At 53.7% G+C, this 12,061-nt stretch overlaps 2 protein-coding genes across 2 annotated transcripts; one reads left to right on the forward strand and one right to left on the reverse strand.

Moving 5' to 3' along the window:
- Positions 1–6,056: 6,056 nt before the first annotated feature.
- Positions 6,057–7,492, forward strand: J4E85_006057 (uncharacterized protein; the record flags this gene model as incomplete). Its single annotated transcript, XM_051470298.1, has 2 exons — positions 6,057–6,133; positions 6,184–7,492. 2 exons carry the CDS (start codon positions 6,057–6,059, stop codon positions 7,490–7,492), a joined length of 1,386 nt encoding a protein of 461 aa, XP_051325786.1.
- A 3,350-nt stretch (positions 7,493–10,842) lies between these two features.
- On the reverse strand, positions 10,843–11,919 carry J4E85_006058 (uncharacterized protein; the record flags this gene model as incomplete). The annotated part of the gene is made up of 4 exons (XM_051470299.1): positions 10,843–11,247; positions 11,287–11,634; positions 11,687–11,771; positions 11,792–11,919. 4 exons carry the CDS (start codon positions 11,917–11,919, stop codon positions 10,843–10,845), a joined length of 966 nt encoding a protein of 321 aa, XP_051325787.1.
- Positions 11,920–12,061: the final 142 nt, after the last annotated feature.

Genomic DNA, 12,061 nt, shown 5'->3' on the forward strand with positions numbered 1-12,061 from the left:
CGGATTGGCAGGAGCAAAAGTGAAGGTGAAGGCGCGATTGTGGGGCGAGAGCGTGCGTCGTTGTTGTGCTCTGCGCGTGCCCAGGAAGGCACCTTCGTGGCACCACCTCGCCCATACAGACCATGGGTGCCGTGGCGCAAATGCGACTAGCCTTCTCAGCGATTTTGATCATGTACGACGGACAGATGCTAGAAATGTGACTATGGACAAGCACAGGATGGTGACGTAGGCAGGTGGCCGACAGTGAGGTCCCAGGCTGGAGTTTGTTTGCTCTTTCCTCTTTGAGACGGCAGCGACGGCCCAGCAGAGGTTGCGATTGGTAACCCGGACGACGTTTGTTGCGGTTCGCATCGCAAAGAGAGGAACAGTTCGCGCACATTGGGACTTGAAAGTATGCGCGAGGTCAAGAACGATACTTAGGTGTAAGGTACTAACGAAATCTCTTCGAAGATATATTGAAGGGAAACATACAGGAAACAGATAACAAGTAGAGGTTTGCAGACGTAAACTTGGATCCAATTAGTTACACATATCATCCGCATGCTGGTGGATGTGAACTCGAGAATCTGGAAAGTACCTCCCCGTCAACTTCCCAACTTCAGTCTGGATGCGTATTGGCAGCGACCCCGGATATCACATTTACTGCTGACTTCCGACGCGACATGAACGCTGCTGATGGTGTGCGCTGCGCTTGGGTATGATACTCGATCAATGATCGAATGCCTTCACCTACGATGTTGTCTGATGCCATAGGTAACGCACGTGACTTTCTGACCACAGAGTAATTGGAAAGAGGAAACAAATGATGATTGGAAGACCAAATGGGTGACAATGGAAACAAGCTGCGACTTTGGAAAGCAATGCAAGCATCAAGAATAAAAGGTGGCATGCGCGATGTAAGCTCCTACTCTTCCGATCTTACCTTGCGCGCGAGAGTTTGTGACTGTGGTAACGAATTCAAGCTTCGTTCGAACTTGACTGTCTTGTAACATGGGACGCGATTGTTGCGGAATGGAATGGACTAGGTTTCATTACGATCAACCTAGTTTCCATCCTTCCATCCACATCCGGGCATCACGACATTTGGTCGAGTGCTCTTTGGAAGATGGATTTGCTGTAAACAGGAGAAGAATCCAGCTAGCTGGCCACGTTGGACAAAGACGCGTGGGGATCCGTACTCCGTCGCCACTCGTCGCGCAAGAGTGACCTCCGAGTGGCAGTTATTGTCGCGAGGCTGCTGCAACTTTATCGCTGTGCCGCATGCTGGATTACATTCCCATGAGCGGAGAAATGGCCGATGTTTTCTGCCTATTGGATGTTCCTGGAAACTCAATGCAGTCGCAAACGTACAGAGCCGTGGTTCGACTGGATCTCTACGGAAGACGGCCGATGCTAGCAGTGCCTACACAGTAAGTTTCCTCCGCTTCGATATGATGGGCCAACGCTAAACGTGGCTGCACCTCGTGTAGCCCTGTTCGGGCATTACCCAGCTTCTTGTGAAATCCAGATGCGTGCCGTCTTTTCCATCCTGCATCCTATCCTGCGGGCGTAGGAGTAGAACGCCAGAGAGCAAACTGTCGCCACGTTGTTGCTGTTACGTCGGACGTCGGAATCCGAGCTTACTGCGCGGCCTGATACGAGGTGCATACGATGCTGCTTACTTGCTTATGCTGTGCTTTGAGAATATTCGCAATGGTCATTGGCTTCGTAGGAAGCGAGGTTAGTAGCTTGGACGGGCGGTGTCGTAGCGTGTAGTGAGCTGTAAGGCCCAGATGTTTACACTCGCCTATGTATGCGGTGCTGCTCAGAGTAGGTAAGAAGCAATGTTCCGCTGGACCCTTTTAAGCCTGACGCTATTTACCCAAATTATCCGCACGCCTGGAGCAGTCTGCTCACCTGCATATGGTGCCCTTGCATTGCTGCCAGAAGGGATGGCACTGCAGACAGCGGCAATGTGCGGGACGAGAGTATTGCGACAGAAAACAACATTGGAACGGTTTGAAATGGTCTATTAAAGAATACCGCAATCCGAGCCACACAAAACATGGATCGAGATAAAGTGGGTGTGCAACGTTGAACACTCCTCACCGCATCTGCCTTTAGCTAGCCACTGCTCACATAACGCACAGCGCAGTGCAGACCGCTCGTGCAAGCGAACGCATTCCTAGAAGGCCCAGAGGCAGCTGCTGATGAAATGGAGATGCAGCATGCTTAACCCCGAAATTGGGGCTGTGCTGCCGATCTTAACATGAAATTGACCGCGAGCTCCACGCCAGAGAATATCTCGCGACGTTGCGAACCCGCGCTTGAACGACGGTTCAGGCGCTCGCAGGACAGCGGTCGTTGGTATCGGTATGAAATGCGGGTGTGATGGGCCTGGATGGATCTATTGCGCATTTTCTGATTTTGAACCGAAGATCTCGAGAGGGTTCTCTCCGATGTGCTATCAGCCAGTTGTTTCGAAGAGGCTTGCTACACGCCAGCCCACCGTATACATGGCAAGCTAATGCAGCAGATCGAGCGCACCCGCGTCAACTTGACCTCAAGTAGAACCCCAGCACCGTGTAGGATACGGACAAGAAGGAACGAGCGCTTTGAGGAGGGGGTTTGGGAACGAGGACATCTGATTGGTCTGGCGGAGTATCGCCGAGACATGCATGCAAGCGAGTTCAACCGGCGACCGTGCATTAGGGCCCGCGGGGCGTCATACAGAAGCTCCATACCCAGGTGTTGTGTAATTTGGTAGTCATATTTGTACTCCTGGGGTTGAATCGCTCAGACCTTCCAAATTGAGGATAGAAAGATTGCCTGGTTCATGACACCAGGCAGCATTGTGAGCCGGGGCAGATTGGCGTGCGCGCCACGGCTACAGCGCGCATGCGAAACACCCGAATTGCTTCTCTGTGGAATGAAGTTGAACGTTCTGGAACTAGAAGTACTCAGTCTTAGGGCCACCTTGGTACATGCGGTGGCGTCTGCGTTTCATGTAGACTTGGTAAATGACGATAGAGCTGCCAAACGGCAAACAGGCAAGGAGATTGAAGGGCAATCTGACATGGGGCTGTCGGACGACGTATGCGCTCCACTTGCCGCATTGGAGTGGGGTGGGACATCGAACACCATGTTCGGTTCAACTCGCCTTGCCCAATGATGTCAATGGAAGGCATGCAGGATAGTTGAAGAGGCTGCGGAAGTTTGAGTAGTCAGTAAGCTACTGACTTGCGGGAACATAGCGCCGCTGTGAGACGAAGCGTGTTCAGGATACTGCAAAGGATACCGTAGCCGGCTCGGATGCAAGATCATGCAGCTAGGTACGCGCTGATCTCAAGCCGTGTGCACCCACTCAGGATTCCTATCCATGTAGTTATGGGTAGGCATAGAGCGGAATGTACGCAACGTCACTGTGACCTGAGTTTGACGCGCAGCGTTGTACTACGGGTAGGTTTAGCAATGTGGAGCCCGACACACTTCACAGCGATCTCAAAGTATTGGGTTGCTCCTCAAAGGATAAGGTGCACCTGGACTGGTCAGAAAAGGAGTTGGTCAACCGTGTGATGTGAGCACACGTAGCGGGGTACCATTACCATGGTCAACCCACAGCCCTGCAGTACACGTCGTGAATTCCAATGATGTCAAACACCATTGGGCTCAGAGCGCGCGGAGCTCAGCTGGAAGGGAAGCAGACCTCATGCACCTGAATGTGGCCGCTGTACGCTTTTCGGCCTGCCTGTTGGCTCCCTTGTTGCACGGAAAGCCGTGTGGATGCACGGCAGACGGAGATATTTCATCTCAGATCTGAATCTGAAGCCTAGCAAGGACGCAGGGATCATCGGGCTTTGACTGGCTGATACTTTGACAGGCCGGCACTAGAGGCCCCGGCGATCTGGCAGTGGGCACTTGCGGCGGGGCAGGAGCGATAGAAGGAAGAACCAATGCCGTGTGACGTCGGCGGACGGCCGGAGCTTAGGACAATGCCATAGTGACAAATACTCGAAACACAAACAATAAGGGTCAATTTCCCATGTTGCCAATAGTGGCATCGACCTCTGGACAACGATGGAGCTGCACTGGCCGTGGTATTGACAGAGCACCGTCCCTTCCTCTGGCGCATGGCTTCCCGCTGGTACAAAAGCCGTAGTAAGGAGATGTCAGCAGAGGGATAAGTCGTGGCCCAGCGAGTCGGCGACATGTTTGTATCGAGAGATCGGCGCGCACGTCCTGGACGCGGCCAGCGAAGCCCTCAGGGCGCTTCAGGGCTCCGAGTTTGCGTGGGAGATGCGATCAGATCGGAGCTATTCCCGATATGGCCTTCGCGTATCTCAGGTTTTCTTTGCTTGAACAGGGCTTCCTTGTTCCTGAGCTCAAGCGATCGGCTGCCATGAGATGTGTGCAGCACTGTGAAACCAGCGGTTTTGACCTTGTCGCATGGCGGGAGATAGGGCTGTGTGAAGCTCAGTCTTGTTGTTTGGGGGGGTAGCCATGGCGTTGGGTAGTTGACGGTTATTCGTCGCGAAGTTTTCCGTTCGAGTGTAAGCGCAGGATTAGGCTCGCTCCAGCACCGTCTGGGCAGGAGACGGGAACAAGCCAACGGTAGCCCGACGGCTGCGTCTCCATAGCGCCGACCACCTAACGAGAGCATGTGCGTTCGCGTTTGGTTGAGCAGTATGCGGAAGCCGCTGCGCTGCCGCGATCGCGATTGATTTACGCACAATAGCCGGCGCACGTCTGGCTGAGCGTCCCCGGTTCAGCCAAAATAGCAGGCTGTTAGTAATTGGGAATTGGCAGCAGTAGTCAGGTACGCTGTAAACGTCGCCAACGTAAGAGCCATTGAGCCAGAACAACCACGTTAGTCGGCCCAGCGACAACGAGGCCTAATCCGGGGCAGCTAGAAACTGGCACAGCTGTGGTATGATGTTGATGCGATGCAGGTGGGCTCTTCCCCGTCGTCGACCACACACACGCGTCTCGTTTATCGGCGGGAAGTGCCACAGAGATGCTAGCGCCCTCGATCGCCAGTTGGCCAAGCCGCGGGCGTGGTGTTGTCCTGATGCTGGGCTGGCTTGCGGGTGCCGAGGGTAATATGCAGCTATTGAGCCTGGCACAGAGCTAAGCCGAACCTTCTCCCCTACTCCACACACGTCGCCGACTGGCCGTCAGAGCACGCCGGACATGCTGCCGCTGCGGCCCAGTGGTGCCATTGGCTGCATGTCGCTCGCAGGCGCTGCGGGGACTGCTGGGAACTGCTGGCTTCTGGCGTGCTACCCTGCCGCTGCCTGTGGTTAATTGTGTGGTCAAATTCCAGAAGACCGCAATTGCTTCTTCCCTTGTGGCTATAACATATGCTAGGCAAGCCCTCGACGTAACGCACCCGTCCTGCTCCCAATCCGCTGCCTGCTGCTTCACCCCCCCAAGCCACGTCGCGACGATCGATCTCGTGTGCAAGCGTCGATGCACAAACGGTTTACCAGCATCGAAATACCCAGTCTTCGTCCGCTAGGCTCCGCCACTTGAGCATCCTGGCCTGCCCTCCCCCGGCCCGCAACAGAGATTTGTGCGCATTGCAGCCACTCACACGCCCCTCAGCCCTCGATCGCTGCCACCCCCAGCGCCAGTTCCCACTTGCACTCCCATCTTCTGCCGCTTTGGGACACGCGGCCAACTTTGGCCGTTGCTTCTGTGCCTCACGTCACTTGTCGCGTATCTGAATCTAGCTGGGTGCTGTCCGAACCCTGTCGTCGCGGTACGTGAGCGTCTTTCTAGCTCCGTTGTTTTTCGGCCCATCTTTAGGCCTGCTCCGCCCAGCACATCCGCACCCGCGTGGACAGTCGCCACTTTTCCCCTCTCCGTTTACATACTTTGCCCGCCCGCTCCTCGCACTTTCTCCTTCTTCCATTATTCTTCACAGTCGAAGTCGTTGCTAGACGTACCCCTCGAACTGTACCAATCAGCCTTCAGTTGTTGTGCTGACATCGCTATCTGTCAGCTACCCCACCCTCGCCCACACACACATTTCGCCACACCGCACGTTGACTCCCATCTGCTGCTTGGACCTCGTCATGCCTGCCGAACGTCGAACCTTCACCTCGGCCAGACCGGTCAAGACCGAGCGCACTCATGAAGAGAACCAGGAGCGGTTAGTCGTCTCTACTTACTCCGCACGCAACCAATTCTGATGCCCAACAGTGCCTACATTGCTGCCTCGCGCCGCAGTGACCGCAGCCTGGAGGCTCGCATTGAGTCTGCTCGTAGAGCTTCTGAGATTCACAAGAAGCGCACGGGCCGAGCTCTTCGCGTGACCGAGCAGGATGTTATCAATGAGGAGATGTATGAAGAGGAGGATGATGATCTGCCTACCCAGTACCAGCGCCTCAACGCTCATCTTCAAACCACTTCGGTCATGTTCAACAAGAAGCTCCATGACTACATTGCGACCCAGCACGGCGTCAGAAACATGTTCATGTCCCAGTACCAGAACCAAGGCGCGGCGTTCCAGCAGTATGGTCCGCAGTATCCGGCCAATGGCGCTCAATTTGCACAGCCGAACAACTGGCTGAACCCGTCAATGCTCCCGCCTCAGCAGTTCTCCCCCGCGTCCCCACAGGGTTTCCAGCAAGCGCAATCCTTCAGCCCGACCACCGCTCAGCCGCAACAGGGATACAGACAGTCACCGTACCAGATTCCTCAACGCACTCACTCTCACCAGCGCGCTCTTTCTATTCAACTGCCCCAGGGCGCATCGCACTTTGACCCATCAGCTCAGCCGGCGAGTGCAGGTCTCACGACGCCACAGACTGAGCTCAACCGAAGACTGTCTTTACCGCCGCAAGCTTTTCAACAAGAAAACCAGACAGTAGAGCGACAAACGCGTCCTTCTTTATCGCGTTCGCCTACTACCCATTCGCTCCAGCACCGTCAGTCATCTTCGCCACAGAGCGCTTCGCCCAACGCAGCTTCCGTGCATGAGGCCGCACCTGTGCAGAGTGATCCTAATTCGCCTTCCTCCTATTCTTACAGCCCTACGAACTACCCATACAGCTCGCAGGCGCTCAACACCAATCCTTTGACTCTGTCTATGCCACCCGAGTCTCAGCAGTTCCTTGGATCTGTCCTGGATCAGAACGACCCACGCACTGCAGTCTTCATGGCAGGCAGCGATAACCTTCCTCAGCCTTTTGCTCCGACCTACACCTACAACCCCAACAAGGTTGGTCGGACAGCTAACGCCAGTAGCATGTCTGAGCATGCTAGTGGCTCGGCTCAAACATTGTCATCTGGTCTAAACTTGAAGACTGAGCCTGTTTCTGGTACCACGTCGCCGTCGGTACCCAGTGCTATTTCTGATGGCTTTTATTCCAACGATTCGTTTTTGACGCCTGGTACTGGTGAATACAGTGCCTTTTTCGATTTCCCTGGCGGCGATTTCCAACAGTCGTTTGACGACCAATCCGCCAATGACCACGACAATGGTAACAGCCTCGTCAACTGGGATTAGGTATCATTTTCGCCATTTTTATCTTGTTTTTTTGTCTTTGTGGACCAAGGTCCTTTGTACGATCCTTCTAGGATCCTGTCCGTCTAAGCTCTTCGATACTTTGCTACGTCTTTGGGTAACGGTTCTGGTTTCACACGCACATGATACCTTTTGTACAGTGTCGTTTACGAGGTTACGACTGAAGGCGTTGCAAGGAGTCTTCCTGTCGGTGAAGAGAAGACCCACACATAGGATGCAACAACCATCCTTCTTCAGGCGCTTGAGGGTGTTGTTGCCCACATAGCGATCTCCTCTCCCAGTAATCCTTCGATTTGAAGTGTTCCTGTATAATATATAATTGTAACGGTCATTTTCCGTATGCAATAGTCCTTCCGATCTCCGGTAACCTCATGTGCAAGTGATGCTTATCACAACATCTATGCTGCCACTCGCGGCCCAAACTGCTATTACGAGAGCCCAATGGTGTCCTGGCTCGCGGACCGTTGCTTGATCAGGTCTTCAGGGTTCAGTACCCCGAACTGGGGATGATACACAACCAGGGAGGGTTAGGCCTTCCAACTTGTACTTCCTACTCGGTAGTAAGCGGCTGGGCCCGTCGTAGGGAGCGTAGCATGCACTAGTTCCGGAGTGCGGTTGCGCGCACCTCTTCTGCTACGTAACAAATCACCTTCTTGTGAGCGATGAGTTCACATGGGTGCGTCTAGACTTATCAAACTCATCCGTGGATGATGGAGGTGGCCCTGCTGGGCTGGCTCACGTGATGCTACTGCAGCCGCGCTAGCGTCGTGAACAGTACCAATGGACACTGCCGTCCTCCGATCTTCCAACAGATCCATACCGCTTCCACGGCATACCCAGCCTAGCTGGTCTGCACCGCTGTCTATGTTCGGTTCCTGTTTCCTCTGCATCGAGATCCCTGTGCCGTCGGGACGTTCTAACGGCTTTCTGCATCAGTCGCGTCGTCCTACTGCGGTTGCTTGTGAAACGCAGCACCCTGAGCGTGAGTCTGGTTCCTGCATCTGTGCATCTAGCTAGTGATAGAACCCTCCATCTGCCGGCCATACGAATAACATAGTCCGATCCCTGATGTCGAGTCATCCATGGTCCATTTGTCGCGTTCCCCGAGCAGGCTCTTGTATTGTACCCTGGTACATGCGGCTGGCTGGACCCAAAAACGTCAGGGACTGTGCCCAGAATCGAGGCCGGTATCGCAGTCCGATCGCGTCCGACATTTTGGAGAGACAGTAGGATTCGCATATGGCTCATGCATCGAGCCAGATGAAGATGGCTAAAGACCGATTGTTCAGACATGTTGCCGACCGCACATAGCCCCGGAGGTCATGCATCCCTCCAAAAGTGCACGCAACCTTATGATTGGCAAACGACATCATAAGGAATTACTAAGGCGGTGTGGCACTGCAAACCTTTGTATTACCTATTGGATGCCTGGGAATACGAGGTCGGTCGAGCGTTGCGACACTGGGTACGCTTCTTCAGTGTCGAGTTACTCGAGTCCATTGGCTCGCAACAACACCATGCCTAGAGAAGTGACTGTATCAATTCATTCAGTCTCAACAACAGTGCGCTGGGTCACTTCGTCATTCGCGAATTTCTTCCTTCGCCTTCTGTACTACCAGCGGTGATCGCTGCGCTGCAGTGTCATGTTGCTATCCGTCCGTCGTTTACCCTCCCGTGATTCCTTTCTTGGGTTAGACTCAAGATATTAGCGGATTGTTGCACTGGCAATTTAAATGCATACACCAGCTACCTCGTATGCGGGCTGCTATGCATCGACTGAAGCCATTATGGCCTATCGAAGCGGTGCATGCCTTTCTCAGAGGCAGCCGCTACTCCAAACTCTCGCAGTCAAGAGACGGAGCCCAACACGTTCAGCATCAAGCGCATAGATGTCATGATTTTCAAACTAGCCGTCTTCATCGTAGACGTTGTCATCATTCAAAGAATCGGATACCATCGATACAAGCATGATGCCGTGCTGCATGCCCATAGTGGAGCTAACCGAGTATTTCACTGCGGCCGTACGGCTGTAGCAGTATCGTGTCATGATATTGTCGCGGTGGAACGTAGATCATCACATATAAGGTCATTGTCTCCAGTCAATCGAGGCTCAAGCCGTCCAGCTGTAGTTGTCTGTTCGACACATCCTCTCATTACTTCCCCTCAACACTCGTTTCTTTCTTCATCTCTTGGAACAGGTGTGTCTTGCGACTCACATAACAACCATGAAGCTCAGTACCTTCACTCCGTTCGCGGCTTTCCTAACGCTCACTGCAGCTGAGCGGATGCCATGTAAGTCTCCCCATCGTATCTGCTGTTGGATGTACACACTTCTTCCGTCAACGTACCAATCGTCACGCTCTCTGAAATCTAAGCACGTGAGTTAATATTCTGAATTAGTGAACTTCCCACAGCATGTACGGCCTCGGCAGTATGCACCACCACCACCATACTCTCCTCCTTACCCAAGTTTAAGCAGCACCGGCGGAAGTGCGTCGTCCACCTTCTCCAGCGGCACCGGCGTCTCGCTGTCTACTTGGACGCCTCCAGTTCCAACCTCTTCGTCAACTGCAAACTCTACATCGCCAGGTCCCTCTACAGTCGTCTACACTAGTGTCGTTGTTATCACATCGGTTATTGTTCCCTCGACATCGTGAGTTGTTATCAATCCTGAATATAATTGCTCGCTTAACTAATCCATTGCTCAGTGAAACTTTCTCTGGAGATACGTCGACCGAAGCTACAGCGAGCAGCTGGGGCAGCAGCTCTTCTTCCATGAGCATCCCTCTTTCGACTGGACCTCAGTCATCCGGAACAGGGTACTACCCAACTTTGCCGCCACATGAGTCTTCCGCACCTTATGGCAACAGTACTGGTACAGCTTCATCTACTTGGGGTACGGGTACCGCGCCAGGATCTTCAATGCCATCTTTGACCTCCACTGCCAGTAGCAACTCCACTGGACCCAGAAGCTCATACATTCCACGCCCGTCGACAACTACAGAAAGCCCGAGCACCAATGTAACTGTCATTACGTCCGTCATCACCTCCACCATTGCCATTACCACATCCGTTCCATACCCTTCCAATGGTACTATCACGGAGACGAACACTGGGCCCACGGCAACATCCAGTGGGAACGGAACTATTTCTCAGACTCCGTCGTCGTCGGGCTACTACGTTCCACCTGGCAACGCCACCAGCAGCGGTAGTCCCTCTGAAACCGATACTGTGTCTTCATCCTCGATCGACATCTCCACAATCTCCTGGATCACATATACTTCCGAAGTTTCTTATAGTCAGTCGGAGACTCCGACGCCAACCACTGATTACTACACGTCATCTTCAACCTCGACTTCAACGTGGTCTAGGAAATCCAGAGTTTCCCGGAGTCGTTCTTCCACACGTACCTGGTCTAGAACACTCACCATGTCCAGGTCTTCGACAACAGACGGCTCTTCGTATACGCCCACTAGTTCCGAAGAGTCGTCATCAGCTACTGAAACTGGAACCTCTTCAGATTCTTCTTCGTTGGCCTCATACACACCTTCGAACACGGCATCTTCTACATATGACACCAGCAGTGTGCCTAGTGCTTCAGAGACTGATTCTGCAACATCCTCGTTGCCGTACTCGTTCAGCATCTCTTTCAGCTCGATTGAGACGACTTCAGACTCTTCCACACCCACGTCGTCTGCAGTCATAACTTTGCCTACGCCCTCGCCAACCACGGAGAGCTATTCGTACTGGTCATCCTCATTCAGCGAATCATCTACGGACTCTGAGCTTGTTTCGTACACTGAGTCGGTAACTTCAGGCACGAGCAGCTTCGTCTTGCCTTCCGAGACGCCATCGGAGTCGTTGACTAGTGATTCTGGTACTACCGAGACGCCCGTCCCGACAGTAACACCCTCTGACACATCCTCTTCCGACTCTCCTATCACGTCTGTCAGCTCGACCAGCTCTGAGACCCCCGAAGTACCTAGCTCATCCATGTACAGCGAAACGGAGTACACCACCTTCCCCTCTTCCTCCACCGCCTCAGCATCTTCCAGTAGCGAGTCCAGCTCTGAGGTCGAGACTTCCTCTATCCTTACAGCCTCTGAGAGCTCTCTAAGCTCAACCTATACCGACGCCACCGCTACTTCCTTCCCGGTCGAGTCCTCGACCGCTTACCCCAGCAGCTCCACGTCGGGTTATTCCTACTGGACCCCTCCGGTCAGCTCGGTAACCAACACGGATGCTACCGCCTCCTCCTGGCCTGTAGATTCTAGCACCTACCTCACCAGCGCGACGAGCAGCCTCACACTCACGACCTTTGAGACGAGTGCCAGCTCCACCAAGAGTGGGTACGCGATGCCACCTGAGGTGACATACGAGGCGCAGAATGACAAAGTGAAGCGAGGCATGGTGAGTTTTCCATTGCTGCCTGATGTCCAAAAGGATGAGTACTAACTGTCTTGGTAGATGGGCATGTGGTTCATGTAATCTATACTGCACGACACTCACGCGGTTGGGCGGTGTAAGCCCGTTGTGAGGCCGATTGGTGAA

This window comes from Alternaria conjuncta, assembly GCF_024043145.1.
Source record: "Alternaria conjuncta strain BMP 0040 chromosome Unknown scaffold_8, whole genome shotgun sequence".
NCBI classification, from domain to species: Eukaryota; Fungi; Ascomycota; class Dothideomycetes; order Pleosporales; family Pleosporaceae; genus Alternaria; species Alternaria conjuncta.